Source organism: Polyodon spathula, chromosome 10, assembly GCF_017654505.1.
Source record: "Polyodon spathula isolate WHYD16114869_AA chromosome 10, ASM1765450v1, whole genome shotgun sequence".
Lineage (NCBI taxonomy): Eukaryota > Metazoa > Chordata > Actinopteri > Acipenseriformes > Polyodontidae > Polyodon > Polyodon spathula.
In genome coordinates, this window is record NC_054543.1 from 4,421,874 (window position 1) to 4,440,801 (window position 18,928).

Sequence of the window (18,928 nt, forward strand, 5' to 3'; positions counted from 1 at the left end):
AATCCCTGGGTTTGACCCGCAACCAAAAGTCCAGTTTTGTACACCAACACGTAACACAAAAGACAGACACAGTTTACTGTGAGTGATATTAGTGCTCGTGGTGCAAAGACAGTTCTCCGTGAACAAAGGGAAAGTGCTGGTGATCGTGTTAGTAGTCTAGAATAACAAACAAACACTCTGGTTCTTATATCACAGGGTTCTCTTTCTAGGTTGTTCTAACCATTTACAAAGGAATAGATTACTTACACAATGACCCCTTATATACCCTCCCCATGGCCCCTAGGTTAACGAGCGCATCTACGCCTCCAATCCATGGATGCCACGTCGTTTCCCGTCCGGGATATTGAGTTTGGGTACCTTAGCTTCACCCCTTTTCTAGGTAGCTGACTTCCCCCTAACCCAAGGAATAAATTGTCATGACATTTAGTCCAGGGTACTATTTTCCCTTTACACAGCGCCCTCACAGGTCGGGAGGGAGACCTAACATCAAGAATCATTTGCTCTCTGTCACAACGGTATAATAATTTATCCTTTGATGTCACCCCGAATCCTTGATTAAAATTAATTTAGATAATCTGTGATTTGCCATGTATTATCCTGTTCGTTCTAGACCAAAGCCTTCTGTAAGACCCAGTCAGCCAGATGCTTCTAAAAAACACTTAAAGAAATGTGCCGTAATACTTTTAGAATTGAAGTGCACTGGCAGCGCGTTATGCCGTTGTTTTAAAAATGCTCCCTTAAAATGATCTTTACCATACTTGTACCTTTCTTTTACTTAGCCTGTCCATGCAATTGAACTTGTAAAATTACACAGCAGCATTCACACTGGAATATGCAGAAACAGGAGAATATACAAGGACCAGCAGGTTGACACTACAGTGATCTCAAACTCAAAGAAAAATATGTGGGATTTTGGGGTGTGTTTCCTCTGTTCAGTATATATATATATATATATATATATATATATATATATATATATATATATATATATATATATATATATATTATATAATATAAATTTGTTTTCTATGAAGCGTGAGTCATATCAGCATGTATCAACTACTCAAGTCTTGTATTATATTTTCAGGGATTGGCTTCTTTAAATACATCCCAAGGAATGTTCATATCATCTGTTGTTAAACTGTAATTAGGTACTGTTCTTCATGCCATAGGGAACCTTCTTCTCCTGTGGCATTATACATACTGTGTATGGGTCAATGCTAAAACACAGTCTGTGTATTCCAGGATTCATATTTACATATTTAAAATATTAAAACAAAACAAAAAAAAAAACAGTTGAATGTATTGGTTTTCTGTCTGTAATAATATCTGTGCAACCGCCCAAGATAAGATTAGATGGATCAAATAACATTGTGTTAGATCAAAATGAAATCAGAAAGCCTTCTCTTAATGGAAGCTTTTAACATGACCTAACAGCCCAATTCCCGAGACGATTTTAAAATATTGTACAAATATGAAGCAATGAAGCAGGGAAAAGTACTAAGAAAAGGCTATTGATAAGGTTAAAAAAAAGATGAAATATAATGAATCAATCCATGAATTACATATAATAGAAGGCATACTGATACCAGTATTTTATATTCGATATTGTCAACACAGGTCTGCTCCTGGCAATATGACAGAATACCTTTCAGATCACTGTATGTACAGTACCCACAGTTGTGTTTAAAAAATACAATGGCTTTGAATGACAATAAATAGTTTAATGACCAGTGCCAGCAAAGTAATAGCCATAATAACAATAGATAATGTGAAAATTAGCTTTACTACTGTAACTCATATAGTTAAAAAGCCCCTGGAGCATCTAGTTTTCAACCAAGCCAGACCATTTAAAGGATTACAACGTAGCTGTAGACATTAACCGATGTTAACCTCATCCTGCTTTAACAGTGGGTGGCAGAATATAACTTTAACCAAATCAGATTATAGCCTTCCTGTAGATAATTAGGTCCACATCTTTGTCACTCCAAATAATATACGATTGCCATCAACAGCTTATTCCAATCATGTTTATGAAAAAAAAAAAAAAAAAAATCTTTTGACTAGAGTTAATGCTTTGAAGAACTTCAAGTCCAGTTTTATCATCTAATATTTTTATTGTATAATTTTCAGAGGAATGCATACAATTTAGCTAGTGGCAACTCTGCTATTGTATCACTATTATAGAATCAGTAAAAGTGCCCCAGAAAGCATACTGTACAAAGTCTGCCTGCTACCTTTTTACTCCCATAGGTGGTCACTTTTCTAGGTCATTAGCCTGGAACAGTGCTCTGCTATTAGGTTAGCTTCAATCTATAGGGCTGTCTATGTGCCCCTTTTCATGACTAATATTTGCGTATAAAGCATGGTAAGTGCTTTCACGTGTAATCTTCCTGTCTATTTCTCTACAGCTTTCACATGCTGAGCGATATGCCAGCATGTCTGTCAGAATGCGTCTCCTCTCTTGCAGAATTTATGAGAGTAAACGGGCCCTTTCAGCTCTTTTCTCTAACTAATTAGAAGCTATTTCCTTCCATTGACAGGCAGACCACCACCCACTACAGTGAGTGGGAGGATCTGTAGGTTTTATTTACTGTATGCAAGGTTTCACACAGAATCTTTCTACTGTATTTGTGTTTGGACCCTAAATAATTGTCCATGTTCTGTGACCTGCTGATAGATACTGAATCTTCAGTATAGCTAATAATATTTTCTAATCATTACACCCTTTGGTAGGTTTTATGTTGGGTAGTCAACATACAGTAGCTTGTATTGAGTTACAGTAATGGTATAAGACTAATGTATAGCAACACGAGTGCAAATAATAATGATGTTGCCAGTGAGTACCAGTGCCTGTATAGAAAACAACATAGTAACCATGAGGGTTCTGGAACCAGAGCACACTCCCTCTAGAAATGGGACCACATAATGAAAGAAAAGAATGCTTTGTATCTACAAACTCCACAAACCAGTTTTTTGGTGTGATACAAATTGAGTTGTAAATAGAACTACAGTATTTTCTTTCATACGCAGGACCTCGGACCGTGTTATTAAAGACATTCAAACTTGGCTTCCAGCTAAGTCTACCCTGTGATGGTTCTAATTTGTATTTCATCGTGATTGGTTTTACACGACTGTCACATCTGAAGCATTTCAAACCCAGAAAACAGTCACCACTCCATGATTATGACATCTGTTTTACACAGTGAGCAGGATGGAGGATACATACTTTAATCCCCCCCCTCTCTTTGTATCAATGCAGATGAAAAACTGCTGGGAGATTTCCACGATTCAGTTCTACATATAGATTGAATCTGTGCTTGGGGCAAAATTGAGGGTTGTAATGTTGTGAGTGTAGGTCTGGGGTGAGTATTTCCAGTAATGTAGTCATTGACATATTTCTTATCTCCTTGTAGGTACTCATTCCAGGATGAAGAAGACATGTTCATAGTTGTTGATTTGCTCTTAGGCGGTGACCTGCGCTATCATTTACAGCAGAACATCCAGTTTACAGAAGAAGCAGTCAAGCTGTACATCTGTGAAATGACCCTGGCTTTAGACTATTTACAGAGTCAGCACATAATCCACAGGTAGTATAATGGTGTTTATTATTTATCCAAGATTAGCTAGCCATGGTTTTACAGTACTGGCTACCTTAGGCATGCCAGTCCTCTCTCTTTTACATCATACATTACGTGAAACAGCTGGTTGATGGACAAGTGTGGCAAAGACACAATTCTGTAGTCTATACCTTTTGAGGTTTTGGCATTGAGTAAACTAGAGTTAGATTTTAACAAATAATACAGCAGAGATGAGGTAAATAGGTTATCTAAAGTATGTTCTGTACCATCAGTACTGAATGTTTTTTGTATGTGTCTTCAGTAACAATGGTTCTGCAGCATACTTGCTTTGTTGAGCCCTGCGTGAAGCTTTTTTTAACTTCCTGCTGAGAGGACAATGGCTCATGTCCATGATCCCTGCATCCTTCTGATATTTCATCCTGACTGATTTATTCACCCCATTTATTACGATTACTACAAACATACAGTAAAGAAGAAAAAGATCAGGCTTGTGCATTGCCACTGTTTTAGTTGACCATTGCAATCGACCTCAATACCTCTGCAAGAAGAAAAGAACATAGTCATGCAGGAGTCATCAGTGTGAATTACATGTGTTCTATATCAATTAACCAGCCCTAATTGCTGCAAAGCTTACCACATTTGAATCTGTTAGACTATTTGTTTCAGTACTTCTTGGTTCCCTATAGATTTTCATTATTTATTAAAAGAGATGAAAATATAATAAACACCCAGTGTATGTAGTGTGTAGTCCTTCCTTTTATCTTTGTTTGTTACATCAGTACATGCCCTCTATTGCAATAATCCAATATCCTAGAAGATCAGCAGGAAGCCTCCAGGTCAGTGTTTTCCATTCTGGTTATTACGGTCGTGAACAGGCAGGTAGCATGCAATGATTTGGTTGCACCAACTTAGTAAAGTGTAACCTAGCAACACTCTGTCATACAGCCTGTGAGGAAACGTAATGCAGAACTAAGCATTCTGAATACATACGTCAACCTTACTTCTTATAAATTCCACTTATAACAAATAATATAATTATTCCTGTTTTATAAATAATTCTATGGTGCTTATTTGCTTGAACAGAATGAATTATTGCATTTTTCTGAAATGTGAAAAAAAAACAAAAAACATTTTGATGCTAAAAAGTCTAGTCGAGACCAGAGACAGAGATTTACATTAACAGAGATTGGCATGTACTGCATACACTTTCAAAAACACTGCTTTTTTATCTTGATTTATATATATATATATATATATATATATATATATATATATATATATATATATATATATATAATATATATATATATATTTTTTAATCCAGGTGTCATTTGTGAGATATTTCCCAAAGGACAATTAATCCTAGTGAATACTGTCTAACATAAAGTAGCATTTAGCCTTTCTGTACTTTCCCTTTGAAATAAGACACCAATTACTTGCGTTATTGCTTGATAAAATTCTTGACATGTTTATGACAAATATTACAGTATGTATTATAAAAAGCCCAAGTGGAACGCTGCATTATAATAGCCTCTCTACTTCACTTCCTTCTGTTTCTAATCAGGAACTCAATTAGGTCCTCAAACCGACTGTTCATAACTCAAAGCTGTTTTCTTTTAATTATATTTGGTTCTTGTGTTTTCTCTTTAGGGATCTCAAACCTGACAATATCCTTCTGGATGAACAAGGTGAGACTGTACTCTATATCGTATTTGTATATCTTACTTTATTTTCACAAACGAGTCCTTGCTGTCTTATTCTCACACTCCGCGTTTCTTTCCCAAAATGTTTTAGGCAATCAAGGTCATTTTGAAAGAATCAGCTCAGGTCTGTAAACTTGTGAGCCAGAAATAAACGGTCCAAGGTGACACACTGGGCGTCATTGAGTAGAGAAAATATCCAGCTACCTTTACTTTTCTCTATCAATGTTTCCCTATAATTGACAGATTCAGTGTAATGGCTGATGTGTGACTTGCAGCAAATTTCAACAGTACTTGCTCCTAGCAATAGTGTAACCAGCTGACATGGCCCATATTACAACCTGCCTTTAAGCAATCATTGCTTTTCTCAGTTGTCGAAACAGTTTGTCAAAAAAATACATATGTTCTAATATATTATAAGGGATCCAAATCTACACTAAGCCCCAATTATACTGTTTACAGTGCATGGCATTGACAAAAAGAGAAAAAATACTGTTAAAGGTCTTATTCCTTTTGAACAGAGAGGAGTTATATTTTCTAGGACTTCACAATCATATTAGTCTTTACTAAATGAAGGTGATATGGCTTTAACAAATTTTGAGTTGGAAAGTGTATGTATGATGTCAGGAGACAGGAGTACATTTTGTTCTAGATTTCTAAGACCTCTAGTGTGTTGATAGCTGCTGTGGAGCAATATACCCCACAGCTGTGTGTACACACTGCCTCGCCAAACAGCATAGTATTGAAGAGTTGTTTGCTTAGTAAAAAGAAACTGATGCCTTTTGAGAGCTGAGTGATGAAGCCAGACAGAAAACACTCAATAAACTAACATACTCTTCAAGGTACAGTAGAAATTAAATTGTAAAATTAATATGGTATGATTCAATAAATTATTTGCAAACATCTGTTTGTCCTGTAAATAAAAGCAATGCTGTCTATGCAAAATGTGCCCCATCATTGTACAGTGCATAGATTGAGAAAAACTAAATGCTAGATAGCATTGTGAAACATGTTTGTCATTTTAATCACATAACAATGGCAAAAATAACATGCCTTGATACCTCATGACCAGATGCAGTGAAGTAATATTTTTACTCACTGAAAGAAAACAAAAGACTTACATTTCAGGAACTTGATTCCTCTAGCAGAAGAATACAAAACCTAAAAAACATAAAAAATAAAAATAAATCTACTAAAATGAGTATTCCATAATTTCATTGACACACACACACACACACACACACACACACACACATATATATATATATATACACACACACACAGTTGTAGTCAAAAGTTTACATATCCCAATGGAAATGTATAATTTCTAGAAAAAGCAACTCGTAGTAAAATGTCACAAGGACAGTCACTTAAAGTTTGCAGAACGGCATTTGAATGATGGATGTGAATTCTGGTCAAAGGTTTTGTGGAGTGATGAAACAACAATCGAGCTATCTGGTCACGCTGATAGTCATTACTTTTGGAGAAAGTCTGGTGAGGCATACCAACTGTCAAGCATGGAGGTGGTAATATCTTTCTATGGGGCCTTCAATCCTTCTAATGGCACAGAAATTTTGTTCCATCATGGTAAAATGGATTCCACAGCATAACAAAAGATATTGGCAAATCATCTGAAACCCGCCGCTACAAAACTTGGTTTAAAGCGCAACTGGACGTTCCAACACAACAACGATCCAAAGCACACATCAAAATCTCATTCAGAATGGTTAAAGAAGAACAAAATGAAGGTCCTAAGTACCGCTCTAAATCTGATTGAGAATCTTTGGTTTGAGAAGGCTGTGCACAAGAGAAGTCCTCGAAATCTGAATGAACTGGAACAAATTCGTGTTGAAGAATGCCAAAAATGCCAAAAGCTCATTGCAAAATACCCTAATCATTTAAAAGAGGTTATTATTGATAATGGTGCCTCGGCTAGCTGTTAATTTAATTCTCCTTGTCAGGGTATGAATAGTTTTGAATCAGCATTTTTGAAGTTTTGCAAAATAATTGCTGAAATAAGTAACTGAAGATATCTACTTCTTGTAACTTTTTTTCCCTCATCCATAAAAGCAAAACTTTTGTTACAAAAGATTTTTCCTATAATTATTTGTTTTCGCAAAACTTCTAGAAATTATACATTTCCATTGGAGTATGTAAACTTTTGACTACAATTGTATATAGATATATTTTTAAAATGGTTGTGGTTTCACATAATACAAAAGGCTTTTCTTTTTTTAGGCCATGCACACCTCACTGACTTCAACATAGCAACAATAATAAAAGATGGTGAAAGAGCAACTGCTTTAGCTGGAACGAAACCATATATGGGTAAGACACAAATCCAGTTAATTAGCCTGCCTTTTTATAGACATCTAAATTAATTGGTTTTATCTGCAGATCTTTGGTTGCAAACCATTATCTAGCTTTTTCCTTTCTGCCTGACAGCATATGCCTCAACAAAATAACTCAAGTGGTATTTATTCCTTGCAGCACCTGTCTGCTCTCCAGCAAGTTACAGGAATTTTTTACTCTTGTGGCTTTTTTATAACCTTGGATTGCTTGTCAGTTTGTGTTTCAGGGTGTTTTAGATATAAATGTGAAACCTGTAATCCTTAGTAACCTACTTGGCACTACCCTAAGCTAAAAGCACTATTGAAACCTGAGGAAATTAACTCCAGTGCTCCCTCTTTATAGTCAGGAGCCATCGTCACAAGACTGTGCTGTTTGTGTTTAATGAAAAGGTTTGTGGAATGGCATTGTGGGGAAAATGGGAGCCACAGCTATGCTGTCTTTTAACTCGCTCCATGGTATTAAGAGCAGCCTTATAAAGGTGTGTGTGGGGGGGGGGCACTTTTTGCTTTTTTTCTCTGAATAAAAACCTTTCAGTTAGACTTACCAGAAGTATAATCTTGTTTACATATTCATATAGCTGGAAACTGATGATAATTTCCCTTCTGTCTGTTTTTATAGTTTACTGTTCTTAGGAGACTGGGTGCTTTAAATCTATACTTAGCATATGTACTTTTATGAGATGATTTGTTAAAATCAAGTTATTCTAAAAAGAACTGTTGCTATTTATTGTATATCTCTGTGTTTGTTTATAAAAACACCAATCTCACATGTATGCATCTGGCAGCAGTGCTGCCTTGAAAAATAAAAGTTAGGCTGAATAAGACATCCTGTTTGGGATTTTCTCAAGTGGCTTGAGAACCTTTCTATTCCACTTTCCCAGCCAACACACCCAAAACCAGAATAGCTGCTACCTTTGATTAATGGATGAGTAATTCATATTGGCCCTTAGCATTTTCTACACTGCCAAAATGTACACTATGTGTGTGTGGGGGGGGGGGGATTTCATTACTGGGCTCTTATATATGCTTACATTTTTAATAGATATGTTTTCCTCTTGGAAGAAAAAAGAAAATAGTTCTAATGACTTGTCGGATTAAAAGGCTTTGTAAATGTTTTTTAAGCACCTGAAATATTCCACTCCTTTGTGAATGGGGGCACTGGATATGCTTTCCAAGTGGACTGGTGGTCTCTTGGAGTCACCGCTTATGAAGTTCTTCGGGGATGGGTAATGTATCTCACAGCTGAAAGTAGATGCACTTTGATACCAGGAGTGGCAGGCAGAACTGTCTAAAACTATTGACTTGTTTGTATAATCTCTCCCTCCCAGAGACCATATGATATCCATTCCAATAGCACAGTGGAGTCTCTGCTGCAGTTATTCAGCACAGTGAGTGTGCAATATGCATCCGTTTGGTCTAAAGACATGGTGGCACTGCTGAGGAAGGTAATTATTGTCATTTACTAGTAGTAATAATACTACTAGTATCATTAAAGCTTGTGGGTTTACTTGGCACATTTAAGAGACTTTGAGGCAATGATTGACACTGAGGCAAGAGAGTCAAAAGATCACTGTTTCATCTGGGTTTTTTTTGCTTTTTTTTTTGCACAGGCACATGGTCAAATAACATGGCCTACCAAGCAGGCAATTTTAAATATTTCATTCATCATAAAAAAGGAAGAGGATACACAATTGCACTTCCATTGATCACAGTGGTGTGTTGTTTGTTTCTGCCCTTCTTCTGTTTATTCTGTTATGATCTAGTATATCTCAGCACAACAATATTACATGTTTTGTAGCCTCCAATGTTCACTCACAAATAGAGTGCTGTTACCTGCATTACTTCAGAACGCTGGCTGTTCAGAATTCAACAAATGTAGTTGTCATTATCATTGCACTGTTACTAAAAAGTTATAAAAAAAAAAAATAAAAAAAAAAGGGAGAGACTAAATCTAAGTGCCACACATTACCTACAGTTCGGTATGTATTTGTTTCATTGATTCTATTAACATTTGTATTTGTATCCATTGTTTGTCACCCAAGATTAATCCCATTCTGTGTCCTTACCTCATCGCCAAGTGGAATTATAAAACTGGCTGACTAGCGCCCTCTCATGGTTTAATAATTCCAGACATCCTAAAGTCTAGTTGAGCAACAAAGCAATTGTGTGTGTGTGTTTGTAATTAGAATTAAAGTAGACACACAGGTACATTATGGGGAAGATGCTATGGCTTTTATAAGTTGTGCCCTTGAATACAATAAATACTATAATGAAAATATATTAACACATGTATACACCAGTAGTATGTTCGTAATCATTGTGTATGTATATTGTGAATCAGTTCACCACTATCAGTATTTATACTCCTTGATATTTAAAATACTATACATCACTGTATAGTGGGACTGGAACAATACAAATACATGTGTCCCTAGCCAACAGTCAAAACAAGACACACCTCATGTCAAGTGTATAATGAAAAAGCCCTCATAAATCGAATTACACTGTACTTTCATTCCATGGCTGCTTTTGTATTAGAAATGCATGAGAAATGAAATATTAATTAAGAAGCTTCTGCCTTTGTGTTTTTCAGTTACTTACTGTGAACCCTGAGCACCGCTTCTCCTGCCTCACGGATATGCAGAGCTCTCCGCTCCTGTCAGACGTGAACTGGAATGCTGTGTATGAAAAGAAGGAGGAAGCTGGCTTTGTACCAAATGTAAGAATGTAAACAATGCAGATACATACACTACCCTGGCTCCAACAAGTATAGGGATTGAGAAATAAAGGCCTTTATTGCTCCTTTTAGTCAACCCTTTGCATGTCTTCACAATATCCACAGCAGAAACCCAAATACTGTATATGTTAAAGTGTTGTTAGGTTAAGATCAAATAGCTAGGGATGGGGTTTTAGCTTTCGCTCTTCAAAAGCCCTTTGTTCAGTTTTGCTCTGCTGTTTTCACAGAAAGGCCGGCTTCATTGTGATCCTACCTTCGAACTTGAAGAGATGATCCTGGAGTCCAGACCCCTTCATAAGAAGAAGAAGAGGCTAGCGAAGAACAAGTCAAGGGACAACAGCAAGGACAGCTCCCAGTCAGTGAGTCAGACGTGGCTTATATCAGAACTACATGAAACACTCAACAATGCTTCACGCAGAAATCACATTTTTAACTTTACACATTTTTAATTTTTAAAGAAGATAGTCTAAGTTATGAATTTGTTTCTTGTAAAATATCCATTGGCTTTAATTCTGAATAACGTGCTTGTTTTTAATATGTGTTGATTGCACATTATTTAGGTAGGTGGTCTAAATAGGTTATAAATGCCTGCATGTTTATAGAAAGTGGAGCATTGCAGCTAAGAATGAGTTTATCAGCACCACCTACTGAAACATTTCCTCACGATTTTAAAATGAGAACTTCATTATACACTAATATAGCTACGAGAGGTTTTTGGAGGAGTGTATAAAACATTTAAAGTAATAAACAAATAAATTGTGCAGCTGACTTAAAGCACTTGCAGTAAGACAGACACATTATTAAATCCTTGTCCTTTTTTTTTAAAGGAAAATGACTATCTTCAGGAGTGTCTAGAGGTTGTTCAACAAGAATTTATGATCTTCAATAGAGAAAAGTAAGTATTGACAAGTAAATAAATGTCTGCAGATGTCAGATCACCAGACTATAGTGTGACAAAATAAAACATAAAAAATTAGACAAGACCTACTGAATCTTACATTGAAAACACATCCAGCACACAACCTGTTCAATACCCCTTACAGTGAAAAATATAATTAGGGTACCATTTATTTACCAATGTATTTCTCAAATAAATGTAAAGTTAACAATTTGCCAGACCACAGCATTCGTCCTAATGCAATAGTAAACTGGTACTGCATTGTACTGCAATTTCTGCATGCCTGCATTCTCGGACAAAATAAATGGCTGTGCTCCTAACAAAAGTCAATTCTATGGTCTTTCTCTTTGCAATTCCCCCAAAACAGGTTGAAAAGGGGACAGGAAGAGCTGAGTCAGTCGGAATGCCAGCCGGAAGCTGAGGGAGCTGCTGCAGATGACAGGGAGGCTGAGAGCTCCACTCTGAACATGTGCAGCTCTGTGTGTTCATCCACAAGCTAGAGCCAGAGTCACCTCCCTTTACCCAGGCTGCACTCTAGAATAATGTCCTTGCCGATACAATTCTCAGCCTTTCTTTTTGCAGCTGTTATTGGAATTAGCCATGACTGCCTTTAAATCTAACTTTGTAGCAACAACAAAAAAAATAGTCTTTGAACAATTATGTTTGTGAGGTCAAAAGAGCAACAGCTCTCTATGTAGCATTGAGCATGGTGGTGAAGCGGGCTTGCCAAGACACACAGGGCATGGCCAACCTGAAACATGTTAATAAGAGCTCCAGGGTTCAAGAGAGACACTGTAGAAAACCTCTCTGTGTTCAGTAATTATTACCCACCTGTTTAGTTCAGTATGGGTCAGAACATTGGCAGGGGAATTGCACATGCCAGCATAGAAGCCACTGGCGTGTTGCTCTTGTGTGTCAGTAATCCATAATGTGTGTGCATGGTCCCCTCTACGCGAGTTCGCTGTGATTTACAGTCAGGACATTTACAAATCAGTGCCATTTATGTGCCCATCTCGGATGACTGTTGAAAAAAAATTATCTTGATGAACTTGTAGCATATTATATAAAATAAGTTCAATACAGTATTTTTATTTAAAAAATAATAATAATAAAAAAAAAAAAAAAATACCCCTTTTAAATTATTGGGTCCTATTGCCGAAACTTTAAGGACAGTTTGAAGGAATGTATCATTAATGACTGTTTTTAAAATGTTTTGCATTAATATTAATCAAGCCTGCCATTCATGAAAGTTGTTTCAGCTGTTTTAGATCATTTTTCAAAGCAACTCTTTAATCTATTAGAAGCACTCTTCAAAAAAAAAAAAAAAAAAAAAGTCCTTAAAGTTCTGTGACAAGGACCTTTTAAGGAAATACTGTGCAACATTGATATTTTGAAAAGTGGTGTTTGGTTTGCTTTTTGTATAAAGTAAATTCTATTACTGTTGCACATTATTATATGCAGGCACTTTCTAAAATCCCTTATCAATAGCAATGTCTTAATTCTTTGATCCCATAGAAAAGACATAGGTCTATAAAATACTGCCTGTGAAAACGTTTTTGGTAGGGTGGAAAGGCGAATAAGCTTTTATTTGACTTACTTTGGCCACTAGAGTGAGCCATGGAGTGTGATGCTGTCATCCAATGAGATCTACATTTTATGGTTCATTGGTAGGGGTAAAAAAGAAAATAAAATCTATACAGAGGTGTCTTCATAACGCACACGAGTAGCTGGTTGCAGTCAACAGTATATGGATGATCTACATGAAGAGTATGCTTGAGTAAAGAAGGTCTGACCTTTCTCTGGGATCAAAGAATGACTATTAATTATTAATAACATCTGGATCTAAAGCTATTTGGAGATCTCTAAACTTGATATTGATCTTACCTTTATCATGTCACACATATTTACAATATAAAGCTTCTTGTTTTTAGAACTTGGCGATGGCTTATTTAACTGGTTGTTTTTTTGGGTAGAAACGTTTCTACTGCTGTCAGATCTCAGATGACAGTAATTGAATATTCTATCATTTCTAGATATTATATTATTACAGCAACAGTAGTTTAAGTTAACTAAACAAGTTTGCTTGTTACCAAAATCTGTCAGAGTTACCATGGTGTGTTTAGTTAATATTATATTGCACTGCTCTTCAAGAGCTCACTTGGGTTATATATAACTTTGTATGTAATACCATAGTTAATGTATTGCTTAAATAAATCAACAATCTGCTTTGTAATCTTGTTATAGAAAAGATGGAATTGGCTTTTTGCCAGCAATCAGGTAGATGGTGTTGTAGGTAATGGTCTTGTTTAGTATTGTTGATCTCAGATAGACCTCTCCCTTTGAAATACAAAGGGTTTATATTCAAATATAACATAACTTTGCTAAGAAATGGATAGTGCAACTTAGAAATAATCAGTCCTGATTTTGGATAAGTTGCAAAAAGTGTTTAAGGAGGTGTGAGCTGATTATTTCTGGATTTTCAGGATCACTCGGCATCACGCACCTTAAATTTCAATCCTAACCACATTATATGTAAATATTAAGAGCATCATTTTTCCTCCACAGTTTTATGTGGAAAACATTCTTATATAGGCTCAGCAAATAAAGATGTATGAAGCCAAATTTTCATACAATGTTGTTTTCAAACTTTTTCAAGTGTGCAGGCACAACTTGCAGGCAACAAACGCCAAAGCTTTTATACCATTTACATAATCATTTCTATGGAAAATCAAGTATGTGTCTGTCTTGTGGGCAGCATAGCCAATGATTATTTCTGCAATATATATACATTTGCGTTTGTGCAAACCTGCATGTATTGTGAGAACCTTGAAAAGGGGTCATGGAGAATATAAGAAGTTAACTTACACTACAAAATGTAGTCTTTGTAAGAAAATAGTTGTGGTTCATACAAAACGATGCCGTGATCAGGAAAAGACTTATATGAAAAAGAGTTGACAGACTGTATAATTCAGTAAAATACAGTTTAGCTGCACAAATAATGTCCCTTTTACAGTATTTTACCTGCAATCCGTTACTAGACAAATCCTATATTGCATGCAACATTCACCAGAGAACAGTACATTTCCTTGTAGTTGGGAAACTTTGAACTGGCATTTTGGCATGGCATAGACAACTACATTGTGCGCATATGAGCACAGACTTTAATACATTATCTTGCATAATTATAGAAAAGCCTACACATTTAATTCTCTGTCCATCAGAGGTCAACTAGGTTTTTAAACACATTGCTTACAACTTATTTACAATCTTCCCAATGTAGTGTTGAGTAAGTGGCATGGTATTTAGATATTTACAGTTCATTTTGGCATCTTGTATTAGTCTATTTCAAACCAACACTATTGGAATAAAAGTACCTCTTAACTGAGATTAAATAACTATAAGACAATGATGATATGCTGACAATTTAGCAATGCAAGGAATGTATGTACTTCAATGTAATTATGTAAGTATATTTACTGTTTGTACTTTTAGTGCATGACAGGGGTTGGTACTTGCAATGTAAACAATTTTTGAAAACAATGTATTTATGTAGCAATGAATGTGAGATTTTTAATACTGAAACACACCATAGATACAGTTTATATATAGACACACACACACACACACACACACACACACACACACACACACACACACACACACACACACACACACACACACACACACACACACACACACACATTGATATCCTTGCTGTAATGAGAAAATAAACTAGCTCTTGTAACATGTTTATTGTGGTGTGGTATTTTCTTGTATAAACTGCAACAGACAACTTCAGTTTCAGTTAAACAAAGGGACTGGAAAATGGAAAAGAAAAATGTGGATAGAATAAATTTAAAAGCTCATCGGAGGTAAAACTAAAAGAACTGAGCAACACAAAGAAACTGGTGACGCTAGTGTATTAATCCATTCATAAAAGAGCTATGCATGTATTATGAGATATTGAATATAGTTAACAAGGGATATCTGAATGAACAATACAATTACAAGTTCATGTCAAGATTGTTCAAAGGGCCTCATTAAAACCAGTTTTGTTTTATTTCTGCTAGTAAAGAACAGGCATTGGGAAATCACAGTGTTCCCTGTCAGTGCTTTTGCAATGCCTTTGTGAGCAAAATTATTACTATTTTTGTTACGATACCATCAGAGCATCCATTATATACAGCTGTTCCTATAAAGTACTTGCACCCTCCTATCTATATTCTTGCCTGAAAGTAAGAGTTCTTATACAATATGCAGTAATGAGTTCAAACAAAGCGATTACTCCACTGCGTCTTTGCCAGGCTCTCGCTTGATACATAAGTTATAAAAGACAGCAAATTATGTCATCAGTTTTACTGTGCATAGATGTGGTCGTAGTTAATTTATCTGTTATTACATAATGCAGGCTCAAAAATATATTTACATTATTCAAATAATTATTTTATTTTGTTACATTTTTAAAACTACAACGTGACACAAAGAACACAGTTACACACGTTATGCACATCACCTTTTTCGGTTTTCATGAAACAAATTGTCTTTACTTTTATCTACCCTTTGCAATTTACCCTTCCCAGTAAAACAATACATACTGTACTACAGTTCAGCCCACAATAACATGACAATAACATTGTCAGTGCCAACATGAAAGAAACTAAAATAGAAATATTTAATTTGGAAGTCTTTTTCTTTTTAAGTTCAGCACCTTTGAGTGCTCAATTGCTATGGACATCACAAATCCTACCAGCCGATTTTCTGAGCTGCATAGTACAAGCAGATTCCATGGCTCCTGTTTGTGCTGTAAAGCACATTAGACCATGAATATGCCCTGTACCAGTACGTTTGGAAGATCAAGCCCAGCTCATTTGACTAATTATTTAATGCAGGGGTCTCCAATCCTGATCCTGGAGTTCCGATGTCCCTCCTGGTTTTTGTTCCAACTGTGCCCTAAATTAATTAATTGGACCAATTATGCTTTTAATAAGCACTTAATTGGTCCAATTAAGTAATTTAGGGTACAGTTGGTACAAAAACCAGACGGGACACTGGCCCTCCAGACCCTTGATTTAATGCATGCTGTGAGCTTCAGCCTTCTAATTTTTTTGCCACCTTTAAATGTCATCTGATCCAGGCCACCACCATGGTTGTTGATTTATTTCAAAAGTTTATCTGCACTATATTTCACCGTCTGTAGCTACCTAGGTACTGCATGTACCTATGGATGGTCAAGATATCCATCATTTTCTTTTATGCACTGTGATATAGCGCCCCTTGTGGTCAGGGTGGCAGGACACAATATCATTAGTTCTGCGTATCGGTGAAGGCAAAACAGTTTTTGCATTTCAGTGCTGCCAGTGCACTTTTATTTGACAAAGAAAAACAACGATCCTCTGGCCTTTAAGAATACCCAACAAAAAGCCTAACTCCTCTGGGAGCTCCAATTAATACTTGAGGCTTCTTCTGTCTCTCAGGTCTACACCATCTATCATTAATGTGGGGAATCAATCTATCTATCTATCTATCTATCTATCTATCTATCTATCTATCTATCTATCTATCTATCTATCTATCTATCTATCTATCTATCTATATAAATATAATAAATACCAGTATTTATTTATTTATTCATTCATTCATTTATTGTCTCCTGCTGCATAGTTCAGCTCTCTTCCCTTATCGATCAACTCACACAAGAAAGGCAGTTTTATGTAGGCTAGGAGATTGGCTTGTTGACGGAGAAGTGAATGATTGGCAGGGCTTAATTAATCTATGCAGTTTTTTTTTCTTTTTAACCATGCCTATTTCGTTACCTGTCCTGAATTCCGCCCACAGGGAAGTTAAAATGTATCCCATAACTCCATGGAACTGTGGGCAACACCCTTTCTCAGGAAGACCATGTTCAAAGTGTCCTAATTTCAAGTATGCACAAACACACCACCACAGCACATACAAACCTGCACATTTGTGAGATGGGATATCGTAAAATCATGTATGACTGTTCTGAACATTCTCAATTCAGAACCAATATTGGTCCCCTCGTTATGATTTAGCTCAATTTCATATGAAAGTGAACGTCACTGATACGACTCAGTCCTGACCACCACGTGCTGTGCCGATTGAGACAGACAGTAGGTGCCTGATGCCACCACTTAAGAAAGACCCAGATGATGCCAAGTTTGTGTAGGAATGCTCAATACAAACTCAAAAGTGTCATAAGCACCGTTTATGTCAAGGGCTCACATGCATTTTGTATATTTGTAACTAGTTTTGTATTTTTAGAAAAAAATAAAATAATTTCCTCCTATATTTTTTGAGACAATATGGAACTGATTAATTTTTTGTTTAATAAGTTTCATTAGTCTGTAAGGGCTTACTTGGAATATACTGTACTACAGAATGAGGTTTGGATCCTGTAACCTGTCAGTACAATACAATTTGCAAATGTATAAAGTGACTGTGTCTCAAACACAGCAGGAGAATTTTGAAAGCACTAGTCTCAAATCCCTCAACTCTGCCTATAGATTTCTTAATAATTATTACCATTTTTGCCACTAGATGATGCTATATAGTTTTCTTCTTATCTGGTATGTCAACGTGAATTGTGCTTTTATTGTTGCTATGTTCAAGACAACCACAAGATGGTAGTCTTGTATATATATATTTTTTAAACATACATTTAAAATGTGAATTCAGCACTTGCTGACATGATGATTTGCAGGTCAGTATTATAGGGCGGTAACCTTGCGAGTTGCTTCATTATCTGATTCTTTATAGACTGCACTTTAAAGTTCCCTACATTGATCTGACACATTGTAAACGACATGATATGCTGTAAGGGGGTTCTTTTCTATATGAGATTTTATGTGTGAACACTGATATATTGTGTACTACTGTCTATAACCATACTTCCTAGGTGTGCTCCGTGCTGTAAATGGTTGCTATAACATTTTTTCATTTTGTATTTGTTTTATTTACTTATTCTAATAGTATACTGACAGTGGACTCACTTTTAAAGTGTAAGTTTAAAGGTTAATTGGGTCCCAAAACATTCTGTGTTTAGTGGTACTCATTTCCAGACACTTAACCCTAACCCTAACTCTAAAGCACAAACCTTAACAATTATCTCCTGCTAAACATGTTGTGACATTTTTAGATTTTGTAATCTTTGCTGGGTAGACATTCAGTTTTTTCTTTGTTATTCTTTTGGTGTGTAGAGACGTTAATTCCCAGATTAACATTTGGACTATTGTCGTATGCCAGTAGATGCACCCCGCCTTCCAGTCTCTGTGTAGAAATGGTTCTGGTGACCTTGGCTCGTATCACTGTTAGTACAGTGTCAGCTTCTGTATTGTTTCTCCTTCTCCTCATCTCTCTTAAACTTCACTGCATGATATTATTCATCTAGCCAGAACCTATAATGCACAACTTTAGCCTTTATTGCCCTGGTGTCATATTGAAGAGCACGAGACAATGTTCATATTTTATAGCTGCATGTTGCCTAGTAGATAACTTTTTTGATAGTTATGTTCTTTTTTTAAATGGCTGATCCTTTTCTGTTCTGTCTACCTGGGACCTGTTCTTGAAACATTTGCCATTTTAATATGGATACTGTATCTGGTATGGTGGGGAAATTGTCTTTTATTTCTTGTCCATAATTC

General features: G+C 36.0%; 1 protein-coding gene across 2 annotated transcripts in view; it reads left to right on the forward strand.

Moving 5' to 3' along the window:
- LOC121321914 (serine/threonine-protein kinase 32C-like) overlaps positions 1–15,016 on the forward strand; it is a 53,058-nt gene extending 38,042 nt beyond the window's left edge. Inside the window, exons 4-12 of one of the 2 annotated variants that reach the window (XM_041261303.1) lie at positions 3,417–3,590; positions 5,232–5,269; positions 7,520–7,609; positions 8,755–8,858; positions 8,961–9,077; positions 10,226–10,351; positions 10,597–10,728; positions 11,197–11,264; positions 11,635–15,016. In XM_041261303.1, the coding sequence (XP_041117237.1) occupies positions 3,417–3,590; positions 5,232–5,269; positions 7,520–7,609; positions 8,755–8,858; positions 8,961–9,077; positions 10,226–10,351; positions 10,597–10,728; positions 11,197–11,264; positions 11,635–11,767 (982 nt within the window). In that variant the 3' untranslated portion in view covers positions 11,768–15,016. The remainder of the gene's footprint in view (positions 1–3,416; positions 3,591–5,231; positions 5,270–7,519; positions 7,610–8,754; positions 8,859–8,960; positions 9,078–10,225; positions 10,352–10,596; positions 10,729–11,196; positions 11,265–11,634) is intronic. The other variant, XM_041261304.1, reaches the window with a different exon arrangement.
- Positions 15,017–18,928: the final 3,912 nt, after the last annotated feature.